Here is a 26,752-nt window from a genome sequence, read left to right as displayed (position 1 = left end):
ATCTTGCCAAGAAAACCCCAGAATAGGCTCCTATTAGGGTCACCATAAGTCACAGCTTGAAGGCACACAACAACAAGAATAAAAACGTTCTATTTTTTTTAATTATTAGAATTCAAACCCTCCTCAAATGACAAGTCTATATAAACAAACAAGATGGCTCAGAGGAATTAAATAAGGAACAAAATATGAACTTGGTACTAGCCATTACCTGTCCATACAATAAGATGTGATTATTAAAGCTTTCTTTCCCATACATCTTATGATTATTACATCTCCTTGTTTTGAATACTGGTTGTGGAGTTTCTAATAATGTCTCCATCAAGTATTTGAGTGTGTAACATATTTCCAGATTGCTTGTTGGTATTCTGGTGGTCATCTCATGTATGTTTCTGCATTTACAAAATCAATAAATGAATGCAGTTTCTCAATAAAGAAGTTTTGATGTGAAGTCGAAGGCTTTCGTGGCCAGCATCCATAGTTTTTTGTGGGTTTTTTGGGCTATGTTGCCATGTTCTAGAAGAATTTATTCCTGATGTTTCCACACCCATGGAAGGGGCTTGCCAGATATCAGACTTAAGAGTGCTGTGTTTCCACATGAAATAGAGCTGGACCTACATTCCACCAGGGCATTACCGCATGAATCACACAGGACCGAGGTTAGGAAAACATGGGCACAGGAGCTAGCTGAGTTCGCTCTAAATACAGATCCTGACCCTGTAAAGCTACTGAATAATGGTGGCCCCAACCTAGTTAGAACAAAGTCCAAGCAAAAAAGCTGCCCAGGAAAAATGGTTGCATTTTAAACAACCATTTGGGACACCTGAATTAAATCTCATCCAACTGACTAAATGAGCTCAATGGACCAGAGTGTAATATCTGATTTCTAACATGGAACACAGCAGGATGGAAAAATAGAGTTGCCAGCAGAGATTTGACCAATTTTTTGTCAAAATCTCATATAATAGCTCTCCAAGAAACATGGCTTACTTCTGATGAGCAGGAAAATTTACCTGGATTCAAATCAGAGCAGCAAGAAAAGACAAAAGTAAAGGAAGGGCCTCTGGGGGCTTAAGCATACTTGTGAATGAGTCTTTGGGTTGGCAGAGTGAGGAATTAATTCTGAAATCAGCCCCATGCTATTTACTGGTGGTAAAATTCCAATACAAATTTATGAATATAATTTGTTTGAATGCTTACCTGTCACCAACCACTTCGCCTTTTTTCTCTAGTGATATATGGGACGCGTTGGAAAAATTAATTTTAGAATTAAATTTAAAACACCCCAAGGCCATTAAACTGGGGGATTTTAACGCTAGAGTGGGATCTTCTTTCCAGGAATTTGTACGTAAGGGGGTTGTCCCAGCTTTTTACTTCCATAATGAATCAACGTGGCACTCTTGTGATCAAATAAGGAACCAAGCAGGATCCTGGTTTATTTCATTAGTGTACAACTGTAATCTCCAGATACTGGGGGCAGTACCAATAGCTCTGTTTATCCATTTATGTTCCACTCGAGAGTCTCTAGTAGCGTTTTGGATTATATATGTCTCTCATCTGGAAACATAGGTTTATTTTCAGACATTTCTCTAAAGTGACATTGCCAGTTTTCCAAGAAGAGTCAAAACTAAGACCACAGCCTCTTCTTAGCAAAATCCCAGCATGGCATTGCAGGACAGCATACCAAAAACATTGGCGTGGGGCAGGGAAAGGCCTTTGAGGTACTTCCCTAACCATATAACTCCCTGCCAAACATTCATGCCACATGGTTTCATCAAATGTGCCTCTGCTTCCATTTCCGCAACCCTGAACTTCAAAGTGCGGCTCCTTCTTTTTCTCCAGTTGCTCCTAAAATTGTTTAAATGACTTGAAGGTGCACAACATACACACACTGTGAGAACAGGGAAGCATGAAACCAGTCGCTGGTGGTTGAAGGTGGAGCAACAGAGAGGAATCATACACTACACCAAAATACACAACTGTGCAAAAGAGGGGAAAGGATGGCTGGCATTTGTCACATTTAAATAAATCCTGCTGCAGTGGCAACAGGGAAAGCAGTCCCTTTTGGTCACTGATGGCAGATATGCCTTATCTTCAAAAGGCTAGTTTGGGCACAAACCAAAACCCTGCTGCCATTTGAGTGGTGAAGCATCCAGTGGGTTGGAAATCTGTTACAGGTGGTCAAGGGAGTTTAGAGGATCATGAAAAGAGGTCATAATTCCCACCCCCCTATATTAACATGCCCACAAAAATGTCCACTCTGTGGGGAAACATCCCTTTTAAAGGAAAGCACCAGTTTGGCATCTCCAGTGAGGGAGTTGTAAAGCCTGGGAGCAGCCACCAAGAAGGCCCTCCTCTGTGCTCCTGCCAGATATATCTGTGAGGGGGTGGGAAAGAGACAAGGGCCTCCCCATAAGATCCCAAAACACAGACAGGGTCATATAGATCCAAAACACACTGCAGAAATAATCCAGTATGAAACCACTTTAACTGCCCTGACTCAGTGCAAGGGAAACCTGGGAACTGTAGTCTATTGTGGCACCAGAGCTCTCTGACAGGTGCCACAACAATCTACCATTCCCAGAATTCCATAGCCTTGAGCCATGGCTACTAAAGCGGTGTCAAACCGGACGATTCCTCTGCAGTGTGGATGGGAGGCACCTCGCCGCCAGTCCCAAGGAGGGGCCGTTCCTGGTTTTGCTTCTTGTGCAATCAGCTGATCTTCCAAAGAGCCCAAAGAGTCAGATGATCCGAGGCAGGAAGACACGTGGTTAGTTTCCAAATCTGCAAGAAGACAGAAGGCTCTTTGCAGCTGCAGGTTGTGTCTGGTCGCCCTTAGTTTCGGTCTGCTGGATTTTTCCCACGGTAAGCCTTTCCTTGCCTAAAGAAGAAAACCAACCCAAGGAAACTCATCATGAGGTCTTCATAGCAGGCAGGGCATTTGAAAGCACATCTATGCACACCAGCACTTGGGAAGTAGACCTTAGTCTAGGGGAACTCATGCTGCCAACTTCTTTCTTTCAGTGAGTTTCAAAGGTGCTGCAAGATCTCTCTACATACTGATTCTACAGACTAACACAGCTATATCTTTGAATTCCAGCACTAGCAGGGGGTTCTTCTTCGTGCTTTCCTGAATCTTCCCCAAACTGTTTTTTCTCCTCCTGGGCCAAAACATACTGCAGAAATAATCCAGTTTGAGACTGCTTTCACTGCCCTGGCTCAATGCTAGGGATCCTAGGGCTTGTAGTTTTTTGTGGCACCTGAGAAGGCTCAGTCTCTCACAAAACTACAGTCCCTAGGATTCCCACCATGGAGCCAGGGCAGTGAAAGTGGTCTCAAACTGGATTATTTCTGGAGTGTGTTTTGGACCCATGTGTCATCAAGGTTTCCAGAACGTGAGAAGGAACAGGAGTATTAACTACATACTGTCATGCTAGAAGTAGAAACCTTGGAGAAAGGTGGGATAGAAATCCTTGAAAGAAAGAAAGAAAAAATAAAAAGGCAGGTGGTTCATTGTTGTTGTTTTTTAATGTAATCTACAGGATCTCGCCAAGCCCCGCAACTGGAGTTAACATTTCATGCTACCAGACTTAACAGTCTGGAAAATGCAAAGGGAACTTGTAGCACCTTGGAGACTAACTGAAAGGGGGGAAAAATCTACACAACAGTGAAACCTTTAATGGCCAGCCAAAATGCACAAAATACACGTTGTAAGCTTTTGAAGCTGAAGCTTCAAAAGCTTACAACATATATTTTATGCATTTTGGTTGGCCATTAAAGGTATCACTGTTTTGTGGATTTGGGATGTTATTGTACTTTGCTACATGGCCAACATGGCTACCCCTGGATATGTTTTCTGAAAGAAAGAAGTTGGGAGCATGAGCTTTTGTAGGTTTGAGCCTGCTTCCTCTGATACAAGTCCATCTGCATTTGAGGAAGTAGGCTCATCTATGAAAGCTCATGCTACCACCTTCCTTCTTTTAGTAGTCTCAAAGGGACTACAATATCCCTTGGTATACTAATCTCTTGAAGTGATAGCAGTGTGCACAGTTATTTCATCACCCTCTTCACCCACCCAGAATAATAGCTGGTACTTAGATATAGGCAGACCCAGTTTGGCACTTAGCTCTCTGTTATGTTGGTTTGATTGGCAGGCTTTGGGAAAATCATATGAAATCAGGAGGATTGGACTGATCTTTATTTCACAGGATCCAATTCTTACTTTCTCCCTGCTTGGTGAGTGCAGCAATTGCTTTGCTTTAGTCAAGGAATAAAAAAAAAACCACATGCAACCAAAGACTTGATTTGCTTGCAAGTGGATTTTATACTTGGGGTGTTGCTGGGACCTTTGAAATGCCCGCTATCTCCCTCAGCGACTGAGAACAAGACACTGAGCAAAACAACTTTCAGAACATTTCCTACCTGTGTTCTTGTGTGCCTGCAGGTTGTTTGCAATGTATGGCAATCCTAAGGCCCATTCCAAGTTTCTGCTTTTTGCAGCTACTGGCTAGTGTGATCTACTCTATGGGGTCATTGGAGTTGGGAGGTGGGAATTTCTTAAACTCCATACCCAGACTCTGCACCTTTTCTGCCAACTTATGCCCCTTCCCACAGCCTTACAAAAGCTAGCTAAGATGTTGCCTTTCCCCTTTTGTAATTCAAGTATTCTAAAAATATTCTATTCTAAAAATTATGATCCCAAATGAGTAATATTTCCAAGGACTGCATGTGAGAATCCACTGGTCCAGGTCCACTGCAAAGGAAATAAGTGCATGGACCCAGTCTCCTGTAAAAGCTCCAGAAGCAGTGGTCCAAAACACACTGCAGAAATAATCCAATTTGAGGCTGCTTTAACTGCCCTGGCTCAGTGCTAGGGAATTCTGGGAACTGGAGTTTTGTGAGACATTTAGCCTTCTCTGTCCAAGAGCAACAACAAACTACAATTCCCAGGATTCCCCAGCACTGAACCAGGGCAGTTAAAGTGATCTCAAACTGGATTATTTCTGCAGTGTGTTTTGGACCAGCAACAGATGACGGAGAAGGAACTTATGGAGCCACAAGTTAAAATCCCTTCAGGCTGCAGTTCTGTACCTACATACTTGGGTATAAACTCAGTTGAACTTCATTGGATTTACTTTTGCCCAGACATGTTTAGAATTATGCTGCCATCAGACTTGTAAAATGTTATCTTCCCAGTGCATATGATGATGGGCAGGTCTGGTACTGCATGGGGGAACAATTGCATTCTATCATTCCATGCTTAACACCAGTACTCACATACACAAAGCTATCTAGTTATCCTTGAAATCAAGGCTGTTTACCAGTGTAACCCACACCCTTGTGCTGTGCTTTCAAGTTTTACATTAGGTGTAGATCTCCAGATGTTTGTGAACTAAAATTCCCATACAGCTATTATTTCTGTTGGTTAGGGATGATGGTGCAATCCAACAATATCTAGAGGACTTTGTGTCTCCCACCTCTGCTTTAGGACAACCACTGTTATTTCAATAATAGCACATACTGTAGTAAGGCTTTGTTGTTAATTTGCCATGAAGTTGGCTCTGATTTCTGGGGACCCTAGAAATGAGAGATCTCCAAGAACCTCAGACCTGCAAACTCAGGGTTATGGCTTCCTGGATTGATTCCATCTACCTATAGTACAATCTTCCTCTTTTTTTACTGCTTTCCACTTCACAAAGTCCTGTTGTGTTTTCCAATGAGTCATGTCATCTCATGATGAGTCCAGAGTTCAAAATTCTTAATTTAGTCATCTTGGCTTTTAATTCAGGCTCACTTTGCTCTTAGATCCATTCATTTGTCTTGTTGATGGTCCATGGTATCCATTGGACTCTCCTCCATAGTAAGGTGATCTCATACATTTGATAACTTATAAACAATACATTGCAAAACTACAGAGATAAAGTAGGGAGGTGGTGGGGCTTAAAGATAATATTTAGTAGTGCGGAAGAATGTTATATTGATGGGACCTGATGGATGGCCCTTTGTCAAGGCTGGACAAACTGTGGTCCTGGATAGCAAGCAGCCAGCAAGATTGTTTTTTGGCTCCCGACCCTCCTGACTGCTTTTTTGGAGGGGAATTACACAGGGAATTGCCTCTAAAAGAAAACTCCCAGAGTAATTCACCTCTTAAATAAGCCACAGGAAAGCCTATGCTGTTTAACATTTCTAAAAACCTGTTTGAAAACCAGAAGTGGATTTTGGTCCAAAACACACTGCAGAAATAATGCATTTTGAGACCACTTTAATTGCTCTGGCACAATGCTAGGGAATCCTGGAAACTGTAGTTTTGTGAGGCATTTAGCATTCTCTGTCAGAGAGCTCTGGTGCCACAATGACCTACAATTCCAAGGATTCCCTGGTACTGAGCCAGGGCAATTAAAGTGGTCTCAAACTGGATTATTTCTGCAGTGTTGTTTGGACCTTTGACTATTTGGTTTTGTTTTGTTTGTTTGTTTTATTTTGGGGCATTTTGGGAAACCTGCATAGAGCTGGAGGTCCCAAAGTTGAAAAACTGTCCTCTCTACCACAGGAATTTCCTACCCCTGCTCTTTGTGATGGAATGGGTGAGTTTAGTGGAGTCATTTGTGTTGTGCTGCAAGTTTGGAATGGGTTGAAGAGAACAATAGATATTACTATACAGGAAGGAAAATCCACAAATAATGTGTAAGAACTGAAAACAATGGTAAAATTCAGACAAGCCATCATGGCTTGCTAAGCCTTTCACTTATTTAAGATGGTGACTTCTTTTGAAGCTGGTAATTCCATTTTCCTGGGGAGTGACATGCACAGACAAGATGCTCATGTTTATCTTGGCATTTTGCATTCATTTGAATACAGCCTTTGAAGTATAGAATGAGGATGGTCACAGGATGCACCCTTTTTTCTAATGAAAAGTAGTTTTTCTCTCCTCTGCAGTGTTGAACCGCCAGTCCTGGTCATGAAGCTCATGGGCTCTGTCTTCCTTCTGGCCCTTGCCCCATTGACACTGGCTCTAGAAAATGGACTCATGAGAACACCTCCAATGGGATGGCTTGCATGGGAGCGGTTTCGTTGTAATACAGATTGTAAATCAGATCCCCATAACTGCATTAGGTAAGTGGATCACCCATGGAAAAGGTGCAGCATAAACACGTGGCAGGAGCAAGAGAGTTGCAAAAAAGTAGCTGATTTCCTGTGCTACTCACCTAAGATAGGATTTGCTTTACTTAACAAATGTCCAGCTTCACCTTTCTCCAACAGTTGTATCCTATCATATGCTGTTAGTCTACCTGTGGTGCATAGTAGATAATGAATACAGCCATTAACTGTTTCGTACTTCTAAGCTTCATGGTTGTTGTTGCTGTTTGCCTTGAAATCATTTCCAATTTATGGCAATCTTAAGATGAACCTATTACAGGGTTTTCTTGGAAAGTTTCTTCAGATGTGCTTTGCCATTGCCATCCTCTGAGGCTGAGAGAGTATGACTTGCCCAGGGTCACCCAGTGTTAGGGATGCCATATCCTGGCGGCCCCCGGGACAATCCCGCTTTTGGAGGAACTGGGCCCGCCCCCTAAATCCCAGGTTTGGGCCCAGCTCATGCGGCCATTGCCGCGGCTGCTAATGCGGCTGGCGCTGGCCGGCCACTCACCCACCTCCTCCGCCTTGGCCGCGCCGCCCTCCTCCTCCTCCTCCTTCTTCTGCGCAGCTGCTGCGCTGCCCGTGGCACTTGCCCAGGCAGCGGCCGGCAGCAGCGCGTGCTCGCCCCTCTTGCTCACCCATGCACGGGGCTTAAACAGGAGCGCGCATCACCAAAGCTGTCTGGCCAATGGCAGAAGAGCGGGGGTTGGCCTGTTTTCAGCCCCAGTCTGCCATTGGCCAGTGAGCTTTGGAGGAGGAGGAGGAGGAGGCAAAGGAGGAGGAGGACCAAGGCCTCTGGCCAGGGAAAGGGGAAAGCGCCATTTCCTGGCGTGAAATTCAAGCGATGAGGAGGAGGAGGAGGAAGAAGAAGTAAGAGGAAGAAGAGGAGGAGGAGGAGGTGGATGCCCATTTCCAAATGTTTATTTCCCCCAAAGTGTCTTTTTTGTGTATTTTTGGTGCTTTTAATGCTAACAGGTCTGCCTTGTTTTAAAAATGATAGTGATGAAGACGGAATGGAGCCGAGTGGTTTGGCCAGAAAGGGAAGTACATTTCTTCCATCTGTCTAGGAATAATGCCAAAATGTCCTCCATTTTGATCATGCCTAAGAAACATGCATTTATATTAACATTTTTAAAAAAATCATCAAATTTTTTCGCGTGTCCTCCATTTTTTTTAAAAATGTGTCCTACTATTTGTCCCAGTTTGGACAGCTTATGGCAACCCTACCCAGTGTAGATTTGAACTCTGTTTTCCATAGTCCAGTGCTCAAACCACCATTGCAAACTTAATACTTGTAAAATATTGGGTAAAAGTGTGAAAAGACATGATTAAGCATGGAATAGATACCTCTTTGGACAATAACTCTCAGAATCCCCTAATCAAAATGAGGTATGCATCCATCTGATTCTGAAAATATAACCATCATTAGTGACTACTACTTATTATTACTATTATTATTATTATTATTATTATTAACCTTTATTTATAAAGCGCTGTAAATTTACACAGCGCTGTACATACAATCTTTTTAATTGGACAGTTCCCTGCCCTCAGGCTTACAATCTAAAAAAACTAAAAGACTACTGCTAATTGATACCTTCCCTCCTCTGTTGTTTACTTTCATACTAAGCTGGTGACTATCATCACATCGCATGAGCTGGTGACCATAACCATATCACATAAAAACAAATTCTATAGTTCATGCTTAGCTTGAAGCACATTCTATAGTTCATGCTTTTTACATTCCCATAGTTGAAAAAGTAGTTTCTTTTCTCTGTCTGTAATCTCATACTAGTGAGCTTCATTACATAATCTGTAGTTATAGTATTATGGGGGGAGATATCTCTATTTCTGCCCTCTCTGTGCATGCTTTATTATATAACCCGCAACCTTATTCCCTCTTACTTTCTGTGTGTGTGTGTGTGTGTGTATTCAACTATGTTGAAAAATTTATGCCCCAAATTTGACCTTCCTTCCTAACTGCTTTCTTCTTTGTCCAGGTCTCACATCCGTACATGGTAACAGGGAATAAAATCACTTGTACGATTCTAACTTTTGTGCTCAGTTGTATATCTTTGCATTTTAGAATCTTTTCATTCATAGCCACTCTCCTAATTCTTAATCTTCTTCTGATTCTTGGGGGCAGTCCCCATTTTGATCCTAGGTAAGGGAACCATAAATCAATCCTGGGTTGATTTATATATGGATCAAAACAGTAATACATCTTAGAAAGGTCCTGATAGAAGCACACCCGAGGGGCCCTGGCAGTGATATGCTGAGGCACAAGGAGAGAGAGTGTGTGTGTGTTTGTGAAAGAGGTGATTCCCTTCACCTTCTCTCCTCAATCCTCCTCCTTTCTCTCTGGATCTCTTTGCCCACCAAACACCCCATTTAACTCTACTTCATTTCCCTTTATGATCCAGTGTTAAATGTTAAGATATTCTTTCCTCCTCCTCCTCCTCCCTCTCCAGATGTCTTTGTCCGCTGAACACCCCATTTAACTCCACTGCCTTCCTTTCATGATTCAACGTTTTACCCTTGACTTATGCACAGGTCATATCAAAATCTATGATTTTGTCCCTAAAAATTTCCTTCAACATATGCATGAGGTTGACTTATACATTATACAGTATATGGTACTCCCCCCCCCCCCAAACCATCTATCCTTAAAAGACTGTAACCAGTTATTCCACCCACTCACTCTCATTATTTTGGCTGCTGTTTTCTGAAAACTATGGTCAGTATTCCATATGTGACCCGTTCATAGATTTGTATAAAATTATTATATTGACTGTTTTGCTTTTGATTCCTTTCCTAAATTCTCACTGTGGAATTTTCTGCACTCTGAATTTTCTGCATACCAGATAGACATTAAAGTGGTGTCAAACTGCTTTATTTCTGTAGTGTGGATACATTCCAAATTTCTGTTTCATGTTCTTTTACTGATCTATAAGAGTTTTCCTCTAAGTCGCATGACTGTTCTTTTTGCTCCAAGTCTATAGTGTGGGACTGAACTTTATCAAATGTTTTTTGGAAGGTTAAGTGCACTGTGCCTTGACAGATCACCTTTATCCACATATTTGTTTCTGGAGGTAAGGGTTGTCTGTATTAATTCTGTGAGCCACACACAAGATCAGATCATGTGTAATTTTTTTTAAAAAATATTGTAATCCATTGTCCATTTTTACAATAAACATGTTGGCATCTTAGTCACACAGTGCCAACTATTTTAAGAGATAAGTATATTCATGCTGAGTTGCAGTGCTGTGTATTAGGGGGACTGTGGTTTAGTTGCTAGGCAAAGACTCTGGAGACCAGGGTTGAAATTCCTGCTCTGCCATGGAAACCCGTTGGGTGACCTTGGGCAAGTCACACATTCTCAGCCTCAAAGGAAAGCAATGGTTAATCTCCTCTAAATAAATCTTGCTAAGAAAACCACACAGTGGTATGCCTTAAGGTCACCATAACAACTTAAAGGCACGCATCAACAGCAAATTACTTGATTCTAATTTTGTCACCTGCAAATTTATACATTCTGTTCTCCAGTTATCTGATTGTTTTGAATTTGAAATGTAAAATAATATTACCTCTATTTTAAAATGTATTTTTTAAAACTAATGCTTAAAAAGTAAAATAAACCATAGTTGCAGATTCAAGATGGACCAGCAAAACAGTTCAGGATCTTGTAAGGGTTGCTCTCCTTATAATGAAAAGGTTTATTTTGTGGGTGTTCAGCCCATTTTATTATTTTTGTTGAACACATCTTACAAGGTAACTGCTAAATACTTTTGCTGTATAAAAGGAAAAGGGAAAGGAAGAGAAATCAGTAGTGTTCAATAGGAAACAACAGAGGAACAGAACTCAGAAGCAGGGAGTTTTTCAATTTACATCAGAAGGGATCTCTAAGGAAGGAGACTTGACGTTTGACTAAAAAATGGAGGGATCTTGACAGAGCTTGGAAACAATATTTTTGGATTACATGTTCCAGAATCCTGAAAGCTGTAATCCAAAAAAAGGAATATTTTGAAGCTCTGGATCTTTACTGTGAGGAACATCATGAATGATTGAGCTGTATAATGTGGTTTGCAAGCCACATGTGGTTTGAGAGAGTTGTAGTGGTTTGATTGTTGGACTAGGATACTGGGAGACCAGAACTTGCGTTCCTGCTTGGCCATAGAAATCCACTGTGTGACCTGGGGCAAGTCACACTTTCTCAGCTTCAGAAGGAAGCAAAAGCAAACTCCCTCTGAACAAATCTTGCCAAGAAAACCGTGTGGTAGTTTCATCTTAGGTTCACCTTAGGGACGCCATAACTCGAAAATGATTTGAACGTACATAACAATGATACTGTGGTGTATTAATAAGTACTATATAAATCTTCTATTTTAATTCTGCTTCCTTCCATTGGTGCATGAAGTAATGCCATAGTAGCACTAAAGGGCTTTAGTATGGAGATAACTGAATGCCAGAGGCCTTTAAGTTTGCCATCTCTTTGAGCGAAAGAATACTGCATGCTTGGCATTGCAAAACACAGCAGTTCAGTCTATGGGACAGCTATGTTGGGGGTGCTGTGTCTTCCCCAGAGGCACCAATAGCATCGAGTCACTGGAGTATTTGTTTTAACCTTTTTTTTCTATTGTTTGCTTTTTTTTTTGTGTGTGAGACAGTGAGAAGCTCTTCATGGATATGGCAGATCGCTTGGCAACAGATGGCTGGAGGGAGCTGGGCTATGTATATGTGAATATAGATGACTGCTGGACAGCAAAGGAGCGGGATGCCACAGGTCACCTTGTTCCAGATCCTGAGAGGTTCCCAAGTGGAATCAAAGCCTTGGCAGATTATGTGAGTGGGCCCTCCTGCTAGAGAAATGAAATGTGATTTTTTTAAAAACCAAGCATCCCTGTCTATAACTGTGGGAGTGCATCGATATGAAACAGTTATGGCAATCTGATACTACTTTAACTATTGTGGCTGCATCTTAGGGAATCCTAGGATTTGTGTCTTGGTGAGATACTTTTCTGCTAGTGAGGGCTAGTGCTATAGTTCATGAAAGTGGACTAAAGCTCTGCAGAAAAAAAGGGTATCTCACAAATCTCACAGTTTCATAGGATGGAGCCATGACAGTTAAAGTGATATCTAACTGCTCTAACTTTAGTTTTTTGTGGGTTTTTGGGCTATCTGGCCATGTTCTAGAAGTGTTTATTCCTGACGTTTCGCCAGCATCTGTGGCTGGCATCTAACTTTGCAGAATGGATATACTGTCAGAGGACATAGTAATCAAACGGAGATAACAGAGGGAAGGGGAGACCTTAAGGATTGTTCTGAGAAAAGTATGGGTGTTTTAAGATGGAATTGTTTGGTCTAAAACTTTGGTATCAAAAACCTACATACATCACTGGTATAAAATAAGCTTTATTGGTGGCAAATGGTGCAGCAGGTGGTCTAAAGCAGAGGAAAGCATTCCAGTCCTTAGCTAATCTGCTCCAGTATCCCCTCTCAGCAAGCAGTAGAACTGGAGAACTACACAATGGAAATATACTATTTCCAATTCCCATTCCTATTCCCAGTTCCTGACAGGAAGAACTGTTCAATAGTGGAACACACTCCCTTGGAGTGTGGTAGAGGTTTTTTCTTTGAAGATTTTTAAACAGAGGCTGTCAGGATTGCTTTGATTGTTTCTTCTTATATGGCAGGGGGCTTGACTGGGTGGCCCTTTGGTCGAGATAACTGGAAGATAGATCACCCAGGTATTTAGAACAGAACTAAACAGAAGGAGTCAAACTGTGAAGGCGTGACATCTATCCTAACAGTTATGAAAACTATTAAGGGAAAGTTGCTGACAAGAAGATTTCTTCCCTCATTTGTTCCCAGTCCAAGTTATATACAGACCTGCTCAGGTCTTGCAAACTCAGGATCATGGCTTCCTTGACTGAATCCATCCAAGTACAATTTGTTCTTCCGCTTTTCCTACTGCTTCCCATTTTACCAAGCATTATTGTCTTTTCCAGTGAGTATGAGAGCCTAAGTGATCCTAAAACCCATCTGTCTTATGTTAGTGGCCACATTCACCACAATGGGCAAGCCATGATAAAGGTGCTGTAGAAACAATGAGCCAAGATATTTCTTGAAGCAGGAAGAGAGAAATATGGTGTGTTTATGTGGAGTAGTTTAGATGAATTTCAGATGAACTTGGAAGTGCCACTTCTTCTACTACAGCTCCTACATTCCTCCAGTTTGTACAGCCATGTTGATGGGAAAATTCTTGGAGTTGTGGTTCAGATACCATGTAAAGCCAAGTATGGCAACTGTTGTGATGAGCACATTGCCTCCTTCAGCATTTATTTATGCGAGTTTTCTCTCAGTCTTGCAAGCCATGACTTCTCTCGGCAGGTGCACGCACGTGGGCTGAAGCTTGGTATTTATGCTGACATAGGCAGCTACACCTGTGCAGGGTATCCTGGCACGACATTGGACCGGATTGAACAAGATGCTTTAACATTTGCACAATGGGGAGTGGACATGCTGAAATTTGATGGCTGCTACTCATCTGGAGCTATGCAGGCCAAAGGTAAGAGTTGGGGTGTCCTCTTTCCTTACATTTAACTCGATTTCTCAGTGCTTTAGCTTTTGTGGGTTGTTTGTTTGTTTGTTTGTTTGTTTGTTTGTTTTGAATGAAAATTCACAGAATCTTCCAGTCTGTATGGCCAAGCCATTCTGAATGAGAGATTCTGGGAGTCATTATCTAAAAAGGTAATTTTTCCATGCTCTGTTCTAAACTCACCTCAGTGGATGATCTAGATTATAGCGAATTAACAATTTTAAAATCTATTTTAATCAGGGTTAGATTTTTTTTTGTAATATGTTCTTTAAAGGTAGAATTCAAAGATATAATTGTGATGCCTGTAGAATCAGTAGGTAGAGAGCAATTGTAGCACCTTTGAGACCAACTGAAATAAAGAGGTTGGCAGCATGAGTTTTCATAGAGTTCAGTCTACTTCCTCAGATGCATTTAAATGCATCTGAGGAAGTATACTGAAGTCTATGAAAGCTCATGTTGCCAACTTCATGTTCTTTAAAGTTTTTTTTAAACAGTGGCTTCAGAATGACATTTGAATTTTAATGCAAACATTAAAGTTTTAGATCTATAATCTTTTAAAATTTGTTGAGAAATAAAAGTAGTTCTCTGTATAACAAATTGTCATCTTTTGTGGCATGTAGCAAGGGGGAAGTGTCTAATTTCTGAGTTGAAGCATTAATTATGGCTATTATGAGTTCCTTTCCAACTTAGTTACCCTCCCCAGATATAGAGATACTTGTCCCCTCATCTGCCTATTCTTCCCCACCTATCTTTCTGCCTATTTTTTTGTTTAATGTCTTTAATATTTGTAATGTTTTTATACTATTACTGTTTGATTCTGTTTTAGTACTGGGAATGGGGAGTAGGTCTAGGGTTTGATTTTTATTTTTTTAAACTCTGTTGTAACATGATGTATTTTACTGTTGTAACCCGTCCGGATTCTTCATGATTGGGCGGGCTAGAAATAAATCTTTATTATTATTATATTATTATTATGAAAGGGAGTTGAGTCAAAGGCACACTTTAAAAAAATACGTAGGAATGTCTTTGTGTGTTTCTATGTGTCCTTTCTTGAATGTATTCATTTCCCCTCAAAATTCAAACAGCATCAGCAAAATAGCTTTTGATGAAGATATGATAGGAAGTTGTAATATGCTTACCTTAGATATGGTTCTGATAAGACAGGGAGGCTGGATTTTTGAGGGTGTGGACAGGATTTCCCCATTGCTTTCCATAGACAGAGGTAGTCCCATATAGTGTAGGAGCCTTTGCAAGCCAAAATACAACCCTCCAGAGACCAGATTCAGTCCACAGAACGGAGGTCTCTACCTTCACTTCTATGAGAAGGGCATCACTGAGCATGGTGTTGTCAGGGATGATGGGAGTTGTGGCTCTTCACCTCTGGCCTGGAACTCACCACCTGGTTGTGCACCACGCTGACCAGTTTTGGCCAGTTGTTATATCTTTGCAAGAGTTGCAGAGAACAGGCTGAAGACCCTGACAAACTCTCCAAGTCTTCTCGCTCTTGCTTCCACAGAAGTCTTCACCCTTCTTCACCAGGGTCTTGCTGGTTCTTGTAGCTTCACCCAAGACACCAGACAACTCAGTAGTCTTATATAAAAGATCTACTTTATTCTACTATATATACAGCTCCAAACTATCCAACACAACAATACTCCTACTATCCACAACTACTACCCACAAAATACATTAGGATTCATAGTTATTAATATAGTCCTTGGATCATACCACCCACTCTTGTCAGTTTCCACCCAGTGGGCGTGTACAACCACTCTCATTGGTTCTCTTGTTACTATCCAGAATTAGTGATTTCATCATCTCAGCCTTGACCACTTAACAATTCTCAGGTGTGCCCAATTATCCACTTTACATTTCTTGTCCTTGGCTTTCAGGACTTGTTAATTGCTTTACCTTTTACACCTGTGTAGTTGCTACTTGCTTCTGCTGAGTCACCCTGACTCTCACATACATGTTTTATTTCAATCACTGTATGTCCCATGTTGCTTTTTCCTTAACAGGTGTCACCTGGGGTGGGTCCCAGAAGAGGCTGCCAGGGAGGGTGGTGGACTACCCTGCCACCCTCCTCTAACTGCCTTGTATGTCAGTCACACTCCTGGCTTATTGCCCATTCCCCTTACCAGACCACTGTGGCCTGCGTAGGGCCTATTTGGGGTCTGACGTGGCTACTTCTCCAGCAGCAGCTGCTGTTGTAGGTGGGTTGCCCTGTGGCCTCCAGAGGCCCCATTCAGGGTCTGGTGCAGCTGCTAAGCAAGCAACCAAGGGAAGCTTCACCCTTTCTTGCTCATCCAGTAGCCATGCCAGTCCACTGGGTGTCCCACCTCATCAGGTGTACCCCAGGGAATCATCTGGTGCAGTCTGGACCCCCATCTCCACCCCTCTGGTAGTGTCTCTGGTTGTTAATGAGCTGTGTGACACTGAATATAATTATTTACATTGGTGCCACCTTTCTAGAGTGTACATAGTCTTGTCATAGCAGCCTTTCTGAAATAACAACAGCTGGGATCTGAAAATTGTAATTCTAAAAGTTTCCATAAACTGTCATTGCATTGGAGTGAAAAATATCCAATCTAGCACAAAAAAGGAGTTTGCTTTATGATGAAATATAAATGTGTGTATGTTTGCGTGTCTGCTTTTGCACACCCAAATTAAATGTACAGTATTTTGTGTTTCTCAAGGGGGAGGTTCCAGTGACTGGAATAGATGGAGGCTTGGGGGTAGGGAAGTGCCCACTGAAGTTTTTTATTACCAAGGAAAACTTTTGTTCTCAACTTGTATCTCTATATAATACATTTTCATATTCATCAAACAAATTCCTTTGACAATCCTTTTGTTGTGATATTGTTCTTTAAAGGTTATCCTAAAATGTCCAAGGCTCTGAATGCAACAGGCCGTCCTATTGCCTATTCCTGTAGTTGGCCAGCCTATCAAGGGGGACTTCCACCTCAGGTGAGTCATCTCTGTCAATGCTTTGGACTAGTTCCTTTTAATGCCCTTGAAGTGTCTTCAGAATTCTGAATTCAAATTCCCAACCCTAACCCCAGTTTGGGTATTGTAAGTAGAAATCAGCAGTGCTAGCAAGCAGGCAAATGCATTTTAAGCTGGCAAGTGCAGAGTTTGGTAATTTTACTTTTTTGGACTACAGGTTAGTGAGGTTGCTCTTTCCTTTTCTCTCTACATCCATAGGACCTTTCTCCATTGTCTCCTTTTATCCAGGCTCATTCACTTTCTCTATCTTTTATCTTATTGGTCTCTTCCCTTCCCCTCAACCTCCTGCTATGCCTGCTGTTCCTTTTACTCATCTCTCTCTCTCTCTCTCATGTCTAAGTGGCCACTAGGGAAGGGACAGATAGTTCTTGCTGTCATTGTTGTCCAAACTGATCAACTGCAGAGGAATTTTGAAGTCAGGCAAGGACCTGCAAGAAATTAGGCAAAGTGCAGGTTGCCTCTTAGTGCCACTGGGTCAATCTCTTTATAATCCTGCTTTTAACATTTGTTTTCAGGCACCATTTTAGAGTACAATGTTATCAGGTATGATAATTTCCCCAACTCCAGTGCAATATATATGCCTTGTGAAATCCTCCTTTATCTCAATATTCAGCATGGTTAGAGCTAACTGTTTTCATTTCTGTATTTCTCATGATGATGATGATGATGATGATAGGATTTATTTATATGCCGCCCAATCACTGGGAATCCGGGCGGCTTACAACAGAGGGGATAATAGACGGTTCCCTGCCCTCAGGCTTACAATCTAAAAAGACACCACACAAAAGGAGAAGGGAATGGTGGTGGTGGGGGGGGGGATCAGGTCCAGCATTCTTCTCTCCCTCTGAGGCCTGGACCAAGGCAGATGGACTGGAGGGAGGGCTCTTAAACGATTGACAGCTAATGTGATGTAAAGAGATTCGTGAGATTCAGAATCTGCTCCTCACTTGGCTATTAAAATTTACTAGGTGACCTTGGTCCTGTCAATCTCTCAGGTGGGCCTTCCTCACAAAACTGTTGTGGAATAAAATGAAGAGGAGGAGGACCTTGAGCAAACTGGAGGGAAGTGGGTTATAAATATAGCAGATAAATAAACATGATAAAACACCCCTGTCTTCCATTCTCTCTAGTTGGATTACCAGACAATTTGGCCTAAATCCAAATGCTAGTCCCAACTAGAATAGACCCACTGATTCAATGAGGTATGTACAGTATACGAGTTGCTCTGTCATTCAGCAGTTGACTCAGTGTAACTACTTTCTTTGGTGCTAGCAACTGGATTTAGACATTTGTAGCTATTTCTTTATTCTCTCGATGGTGTTTATATGTCCTAGACTTTTTAGGGTGGTTCTCAGCCCTTTCCCCTGCTTATCTTGATCTTTCCAGACTGTTAATTGTTGTTGTTCCCCATCTCAATCCATTGGGAGAGGCAGGTAAGAAATTATCATCGTTGTCATCATTCCTGCTTTCATTGTCTATGCCAGCATAGTTATGGCAGCACAGTTCATCAATAGACTTTTGGCATTTATTTATTTATATCTCACCTTTCTCCTGGTATAGGGACTCGAGTTGATCCAATACTGGTTCAATCAGTGTTACTTAGAACGTTCTTTTGAGGATTCCCCCCAACCCAACACCTTTGTCTCCATATTTCTAAGGTGTAAAGCCAGCTCGTTTTTCTGTAATTATTGCATTTTGTTTCTTTTTCAGGTGAACTACACTCTCCTGGCAAACATATGTAATCTCTGGCGAAATTATGGCGACATACAAGACTCTTGGGACAGCGTCCTCTCCATTGTGGAATGGTTCTCAGTCAATCAGGATGTCCTTCAGCCAGTAGCTGGACCTGGTCATTGGAATGATCCGGACATGGTAATGTAGAGTGAGCCAAGAGCAAGAGACCGTCTTGAGGACTCTAAAGCTAGAAAGGAGCAGTGAGATGATTGTTGGCAGGAAGTCATCTGCAATCAGGATTTTCACCCTTTACTCTTTTGTCCTGCAGCTCATCATTGGAAACTTTGGCCTGAGCTGCGAACAGTCACGGTCCCAGATGGCTTTATGGACCATAATGGCTGCTCCCCTGTTCATGTCCACTGACCTCCGTGTCATCTCTGATAGTGCCAAGGAGATTCTGCAGAACAAACTGATGATCAAGATTAACCAAGACCCCCTGGGTATTCAAGGACGCAAAATTCTTCAGGTATGGAAAGTCAAGGACTCGATTTTTTGGCCAGATTAGGAGTGAGGAGATATACCAGCGGCAAATATAAATTTTTGCCTTATGACAGGCCATGCCAGCTCTAAAGCAGCTGGATGTTGAAGCCAGAAATCATTTCTGTTTGTGACTTCCCAATTTCTTAGTACAATTTTGGGTTTTCAGTAGTGGGATGGTGGGATAGAGTTAATCCGCCACTTCTGGTGGCCTCAAGGTTTTGCCATCTGGGGGAGTTTTTAATCAATTAAAAAATCTGAAGGGGAGCTTTAGAACTGTTGGGAGGTGAAGAATGGTTGGGGAAGGTACAAATGGGAGGTTGGAGCTATATGTAGCCCAGGGACTACAATTTCCTTATCCATTAAGTGACATAAAAATATATCATAATTGCCCTTAGAGCTGGGATATCACACTCCTGTGTTTCAGTCAGAGCTTGGGAAAGGTGTGTGATTGTTTTGTTTGATTTTGGCATTACAATCCTGTCCATGCTGGTTGTGGAATTCTGAGACTCAGTCTTAAAAAAGTTTCTTTTCCAACTATTGCTTCTGACGCTCTTATCTAAAAAGCTCAGTAATCTGAGCCAAATCTTGAGTATTGGTTTTTTAAATTTAAAGTAATATCTTTCCTTTTCTCCAAGGAACATACAGTATGTGGTTCTTCCCTCCTTTCCATTTCCCACAATACCCTATGGAGTTGGTTAGCCTGAGAGTGTGTGACTGGCCCAAGATCATCCAATAAGATTTATGGATGAATGGAGGTTTGAACCTGTGTCTCTAAACCTAGTCCAACAGCATCTGATCACTACACCTCACTGGCTCTCCAGTATACTATACAAGGTCCACATGGAGTTACCATTAGTGCCACCTGCTTTTCCTGCCTGATTTTGTAGGAGAAATCCCGCATAGAGGTGTTCCTGCGACCATTATCACACTCAGCCAGTGCTCTGGTTTTCTTCAGCCGAAGGACAGACATGCCATATCGCTACACCACTTCCCTCGCTCGGCTCAATTTTACACAGGATTTTGTGTATGAGGTAAGCAAGAACCATCAATAACTCACCACAGTTTCTCTGCTTGGACAGCAAGGAATAATCTGTAGACTAACAATTAAGGCCTTTGAAAGCTTGAGTAAAATCTTCAGGAAACCCATTTTCATGTGTTATGTATGGCATCAGTTACATCTTCACTTACTGCTGGGTGATTTTATTCTGAGCCTTCTGATCAATAGGCCCCACCATTTATCTTTCACCTACCTATCTTGGTTTATGTGGAGTAATTTAAATTTCTTAACGCTTCAGCCTTTGCTAAGGAAACAAAAATATTGAATATCAAAAATGTCAAAGCCAAGCCTATTAGGGCCTAGCTTTAAATTAGCAGAGTAGCAGAAATGTGCTCTTGTCTAACTATGCTTTCTTAAGAACCGACACTGACTCCAAAAAAACAAACACATAGTTTGTAGTTTAAAAACAAAAGTTTACTAATGGCTTTAATTTATATTTACATAGAAGATATATCCTAATCTAGCTAGTGAATAGTTCAGATAAAAAAAAGTTTATCTCACCATCTTTCAGAAGAAAGTTGAGAGAGCAGAAAAATGGAAACACAACAGCTCACTTGAAATCTTTTAGAGAGAATGTCTGTTAGTCCCAAACAAGAAGTGACCAAAGTCACATGGTTAGTTTGAATGAGAGAGGAGAGTTTGCCTGCAGGAAATCCCTATCTAAGGAGGGGGAAAGAGAATGCAAAAATCTTCCATCAGTTTATGCATAACTGATACAACTGAGCAGCATGAAACATAAAGGGCTGTTCAAGATGCTCAGCACAGTCCGTTCCACTGCTGTACTATGCAGCTTACTACTTAGAGTGTGATATGTTTTTTTTATGTTGCTGTTGCAAATACTTGCCGGGGGGGGGGGCATTTATGGTTGAAAATTCCCAGTTTGTATGGTCTTGTTTACTCAGTGTATTTCCATATAAAGCAGCTTTCTCTTTGTTGCATTTAAAACAGCTGCCTTAATCATCATGATGTATTTGCACTGGTGACAGAATTCCAGACAGCAGGTTGGAGCAAAGTCCAGCTATATGTTGCTATATGTTTGGGGAGGAACATGCAATGGTTCAATCCTAAAATTTAGATGCAGTTAGGGAACAGGCTTTTTCATACCCAGGCAAAGCTTGGAAATAACAACTTTCATGTGACATACTTACCTATAGCAAGTTACTGTTCTGGTAACAAAAATGGTATAAATAGTTGCATTTGAAAGTAGCATAATGATTAGGAATTGATTGATTGATTTCATTTTTATGCCACCTTTCTCCCAGAAAGGGACCCATGTTACTTTATTTGTATAAGTAGTAATGTGTTCTACTTACTTTTCAAGCTACTTGTAAAGGGCATCTCTAGACATTCTCAATATTTTTAGACAGGAATTGTCCAACTTTTATGCCATTCTGTTACCAGTTCTAACCCCTACCATAACTAAAAGCAGCTGGAAAGCAACAAGCACCATGGCACGTAAGACAAATTGTTTTACAAACATTGCAATGACTGAGGACAAGAAAATCACTGTTTGGACACTATACTATAATAATTAACATGAATAAATTGCTTTCCAAAGGTAGCTTCTTAAGCTTTGCTTGTGGGGTGCATTATAGTGAAATAGCTTCTTGTCAATGATATATCCAGAATGGATGCATCTAGGGGAATTTATTTATCCATTTATAAATTGGGGTAACTGTTTCCTTTTTCCCCTTTTTCCCCAGGCCCAGGATGTGTACACTAGTCAAATCATCAGTGGCCTGAGGGCTGCTGACAACTTCACCATTGTGGTTAATCCCTCTGGAGTAGTCATGTGGTATCTCTACCCAACAATGCATTTAGACCAGCCTTTCAGCTTTATGAAACAGCAGCCTGAAGACAAGAAAGTCCATCCCTTTACCCTGTGATCTTAAAAGACCAAACCACCAGGAGGCAGTGTTCCCCCTTGATTTCTCTGTTCGTGCCTGAAACTTGGTGGAAAAGAGAGAAGTGGTGATTTTACACAGTTAGTGTGAAGTCTGAGATGATGCATCACACCTACCTCCTAGAGCTGCAGGGAAATTCTATTGAATGATTGCATGGATTCATTGGGAAGCAAACATTGCTAAGATTGTGGTCCTATACTCACCCAGGAATAAGTCCCATTGGACTTAGAGGATTGCAATCTTAAAAAGGACCAAAGGCTATGAAAGCATTCATTATATTAAGATATGGTATCACAGCTCATCTTTAAAATGGCTTTAAAAATTAAAGGAGAAATATAGGATATTTCTATAAATTGGATAGGTGAGCAAAGTGACCTTTCCTATCTTTCTGGACTGCAATTTCAAGTGTTTCTCACCAGCTGGTTATGGCTAATTAGGGTTGGAAGTCTGACAACCTCTGTAGGGCCACAGTTAGCCCACCTCTGTCATAGGTTACTAAACAATAAGTAGCCCTGGAGTTTCAGTGTTTAATCTGGAAGCATCATCCTTCATCTAAGTTCCAGTTCACTCTCTTGTTCTCCTTTATCTGTGCACACTGTGTTTTCTGTATAGTAGCATTCATAGCCATCAAATCGATATTAATTTCATTAGCTAATGAGAGAGAGGAGGGGGAAAGGACAGTATAGTAACAACAGCATGCTCTACCTGGACCAGGGATTAAATAGCCCACAATGGGAAACAATAATTTTGAATATGTAATTGTTGGATCTTTTCTCCTAAGAATGTAGTACTTGGTAATGTGGGAGGAATCACAAGATTAAAATGCAAATTGAAAATCTAGTAGATCAAGGACATGCCCTGACAATACTAATTTGCCTCCTGTAAAGAAACATGTCGACAGGGCCAGAGTTTGGAAAAGTTATTCTTTTTGACTTTGGCCATGCTGGTTGGGGGATGTTGGGAACTCTGATCCAGAGAAGTAACTTTTCCAAATTGGAAGTAAAACTCTTTCTGTATTCTCTGCTTCAGCCTTTCTAAAACTACCATTTTGTTGAGTGTAATTTTGGCTTTCAGGAATATATGTCTTTCTGCTTCAAATCAAGGGTCTATTCAGTTCAGCATTCTGTTGGAGCAGTTCAGAGCTTGATGCCTACTGTTTTGTTCCTCCATGGCATCTGGTATTCAGATACTACACACCCTGAAATGTAAATGGCAGTCAGTATTGAGGTTGCAGAATTGCACAATAGAAAAGCTTGCACTGTAGACCCTCAGTATCCACAGATTCAAGCATCCACGGCTCGAAAACATTCAAAAATATATATAAATTCCATAAAGCAAACCTTGATTTTGCCATTTTATATATGGGACATCATTTTACTATCCATTGTATTTAATGGAATAGTGTAACAAGTATAACCTTGTAGGTTTATAGCACATCCATCAGGTACCCATGTTTCTTGGAGAAGGATGATATCATGTGATTGTAAGAATTTTAAGAAGTCCTCATCCTGTGTCTTATTAGACCATCCTGCTATGTTCCAAGACATGATTTTAATTGGGTCTACAACAGGTCAAGGTTTGTCTATGAGAGATGGGGTAGATTGAGTATGTCCATCAGCTATTCTGGTGGTGTCCGTTCCTTTAAAAGTTCCCAATACTCTGCATATTATAGTTATTAGCGTTAATATTTATCGCTGAGAAATTGTGTGTGTCAGCTCCATTGCCGGACATAAAACCATGAGTAGGGGGCCTATCTAATTCTATCATTTGCTCAACTGGGTCACGGCGCTATACAAAAGGATTCACAAAAATTCTGGGATATTATTGCACCAGCAACCAGAACAATAGACCATTTTTTAGAAGCAGTAATTCAAAGTAATGTATTTAATGGGACTTGAACATCCACAGATTTTGTTAACTATGGGGGGACCTGGAATCAAATCCCAGCAGATGCCAATGGCCCACTATATATATACACGAGTATTAAATATTTCCACCAACTAACTGTACACAAAGGCTTTTCCACAGGTGGGAAGAGACCATATTTTAGTCCTTCTGATCCTACTGCCATTGGAAGCAAGTGTTATGGTAGAGGAGGAGCTCCTGGAGAGCTTCTCCCAGACCCCAACACTCTTTTTGGGGAGGGGGGACATTTGGTTGTTGCATGGTTGGAAGAGACTTCTGATCCGCCCAGTTACCTTAAAAGTGAGTTGTGATAGCATGAATCAAGCTTATAACATCTTAATTCATGAACAAGATGCTAGATGTAGTTTTCAATAACTACTTTTGTTTTGTTAATCACCGTCAGCACCTTTATTGGTGGAAAGATGGGGTATAAATTAGAAGAGCGAGGGACTGCAGCTTCCTGCTGACATACAAAACAGAAAAATCCATGTGTAGTGCAGGCACTTATTACAATCCCCAGAACCATAGCCTCAAAGAGCATCGAAAATGCAAATAGCTGTATTGAGCCATGACAGCAAACCAGTTCTAGCACTTTGCCTTTTCACCTGGACTAAGTCTTTTGTAAAGCTTGTAGATCTTAACTGTCCATTCAAAATCAAGTCATCCAAAATACTTTAGATTAGACCATAGATAGCTCACAATATACTGTCCCTGAGAAATGAATTCCTACCCACCCTCCACACCTACAGTGAGGCATACAGCTAAACTGTAGAGGAACAGGGAAATCTGAGACTTGTGGCAGATGATGTTACTGTCTCAACTAATTAAATTATTAAAGTCCTTTGACCCTGAATGCACCGGCTTCACTAAATTGGCTGTCATTATTGCACATTTTAATCTATGCAACACCTCCCTGATCATGCTTCTAAAAAAAATGACATCAACCAGGGTCATTGACATTTTATTCCCATTAGGCCCTATGTTTTAATTTATAAATCACATGTCAGGAGGTGCAAGCATGGCTTTATCAGGTGCTCTGGTTGCCATTAAGCTTCTGAGCCCAATTCAGAGTGATGATTGACATAGCCTAAACTCATATATTGCTATGGCAATGGTTGGAATAATGCAGTCCTCCAAATTTTATTGGACAGCAGCTCCCAGTAATCCTAGCCAGCATAGCCAATGATGAGGAACACTGGGAGTTCCAGTCCAACATCTGGGGGGCCAGGACCCCTGCTCTATAGCAAATCTGTCTTCCTACATCAAATCACCTTCCTTTTGTTTCTATTTCTTTTAATATCAACAGCTGTCATTGAATGCCATTACACTATTAAGCTTCGGGTTATGGAATGACCTTGCTCTGCAATTGTTCTTCCTTTGCTTTCAATCTGAAATGGGCGTAAGACCTCTTTTTGCTTGTGCTGTAGGAACTCTCTGGAGGGACTTTTCTAACTGGCTGATACATTTTCAATTTAATTTGGTTTTTTTACCATTCTGATTTTATATGATTGTAAACCACAGGGTACTGTATGTCACTTTATATCCTGAATTGTTGGCCTGTGTTCAAATATTTTGTGTTTTTGAATCACATTTTGAATAAAAGATATTGTTTTAGAACTGTAATGATTGGGTTAAATAATTGATTCAGAGATGAACTCAATAGTCCAGTACTTAATTGCAGAACTGAGAGAGCCTGAAGGTCATTTAGGGACTAAACAGACCGGCACTAAACGCTGGCATTGGGCTGAAGTGGGGGCATGGCAACCACATGCCGGCCGTCCCAATTCCTTCCTGATGCTGGCATCATGCTGCACATCCAACCACATGGTGGGCGGCGTCATGCCATTTCTTTGGCGCAATGTTTAGACATGCTGCGCCAAAGAATCGGTGTAGGCATTTTTCTGGTTCTTTTTAGAGCAGCAAACTGCTGGATCAGGGCCACGGCATGTGGCTGCTGCTGCCCCAGTCTGGGACTGAAAGGGGTGTCTGGACGCTGCTCTATCGGTGTGGTCTGTTTTGCCCCTTAGTGACTAGTGGCCATGCTGGCTAGCAAGTTCTGGAGAAAAGTGTCAACATAGCCCACAACTTTATAGGACAGCTTTGATCTGCCTCTTAAACTGCAACGTCAGCCACAAATTTAATTATTTCCATCCATATGTACAATGTGTCTGGATTGCAACAATTCACACAGGATATGCTGTTGGAAGCATAAGAGTCCCCTTTGTCCCAGTACTCTTTTGTTGTAGTACCATTTTTCTTATAGGTTCGTTCATTTATTTCCCCCACCAGTTATTCTTGAGGATGGATAATTTAAACAAAACACCACAATAAATATGCATACCCTAAAAACTCCTAAGGAATATGTCTAGGAAAAGAAGCATCTGTCAGTGAAATGTGAATACTAAGAAGTAGCAGTGTTTGCAGTAGTGGGAAGTTTTAATACTAGAGGAGCAGCAACAACACAGTAGTATAATTCAGAAATATTTTATGAGTTTAGTGAAGCCAGTAATAAGAACCTAGGAAGGCCAGTGGCTTTGGCCCACGGTTCTAGAATGGGCGTTGCCTCCATTTATGAATCAAGTAGCCTGGGGTAGTGATTGTGAAGCCAGTAAAAAATACACAGACACTTAGAATCTAGGAAGGCAGGTGGCCTTGACCCATGATTTTAGAATGTGTGCTATCTGCCTCCATTTATGAATCAAGTAGCCTGGGGTAGTGATCATGCAAACTTTGAGTTATTTTACTTTTAAGCACAGAATAACCAGTTATTTAAAACAGCATTTTTACCCATCACTTTGCTTAAAGCAACTGGGCATAAAATGCCCATCAAGGCAGGGAATGGAAAATGAGATTCAATTTAAACAGTTATTTGTCCAACATCTGAAATAGAGTCAGACATCAAAAAGACAGCAGCTAGGGTCACAGTTCATTAAA

General features: G+C 41.2%; 1 protein-coding gene across 1 annotated transcript; it reads left to right on the top strand.

Annotated features, from left to right (window-relative positions):
- The first annotated feature begins 2,777 nt into the window (after positions 1–2,777).
- On the top strand, positions 2,778–25,441 carry NAGA (alpha-N-acetylgalactosaminidase). The gene is made up of 9 exons (XM_089523743.1): positions 2,778–2,862; positions 6,934–7,110; positions 11,802–11,976; positions 13,525–13,702; positions 16,605–16,699; positions 18,449–18,610; positions 18,741–18,938; positions 19,840–19,983; positions 21,713–25,441. Exons 2-9 carry the CDS (start codon positions 6,956–6,958, stop codon positions 21,893–21,895), a joined length of 1,290 nt encoding a protein of 429 aa, XP_089379869.1. The 5' UTR covers positions 2,778–2,862; positions 6,934–6,955; the 3' UTR covers positions 21,896–25,441.
- The last annotated feature ends 1,311 nt before the right edge of the window (positions 25,442–26,752 follow it).

Source organism: Sceloporus occidentalis, unplaced genomic scaffold (genome assembly GCF_023333645.1).
Source record: "Sceloporus occidentalis isolate IW3139 unplaced genomic scaffold, rSceOcc1.0.p SCAF_5, whole genome shotgun sequence".
NCBI classification, from domain to species: domain Eukaryota; kingdom Metazoa; phylum Chordata; class Lepidosauria; order Squamata; family Phrynosomatidae; genus Sceloporus; species Sceloporus occidentalis.
Note: the sequence above shows the minus strand (reverse complement) of the source record. Positions and strands in the feature narration are given on the sequence as shown.

Coding starts and splice junctions, on each gene's coding strand:
- NAGA (XM_089523743.1), top strand. CDS start 6,956: ATGAAGCTCATGGGCTCTGTCTTCCTTCTGGCCCTTGCCCCATTGACA. Junction 13,703..16,604: donor TGGAGCTATGCAGGCCAAAG/GTAAGAGTTGGG, acceptor TGTTCTTTAAAG/GTTATCCTAAAATGTCCAAG. Junction 19,984..21,712: donor CACAGGATTTTGTGTATGAG/GTAAGCAAGAAC, acceptor CTTTTTCCCCAG/GCCCAGGATGTGTACACTAG.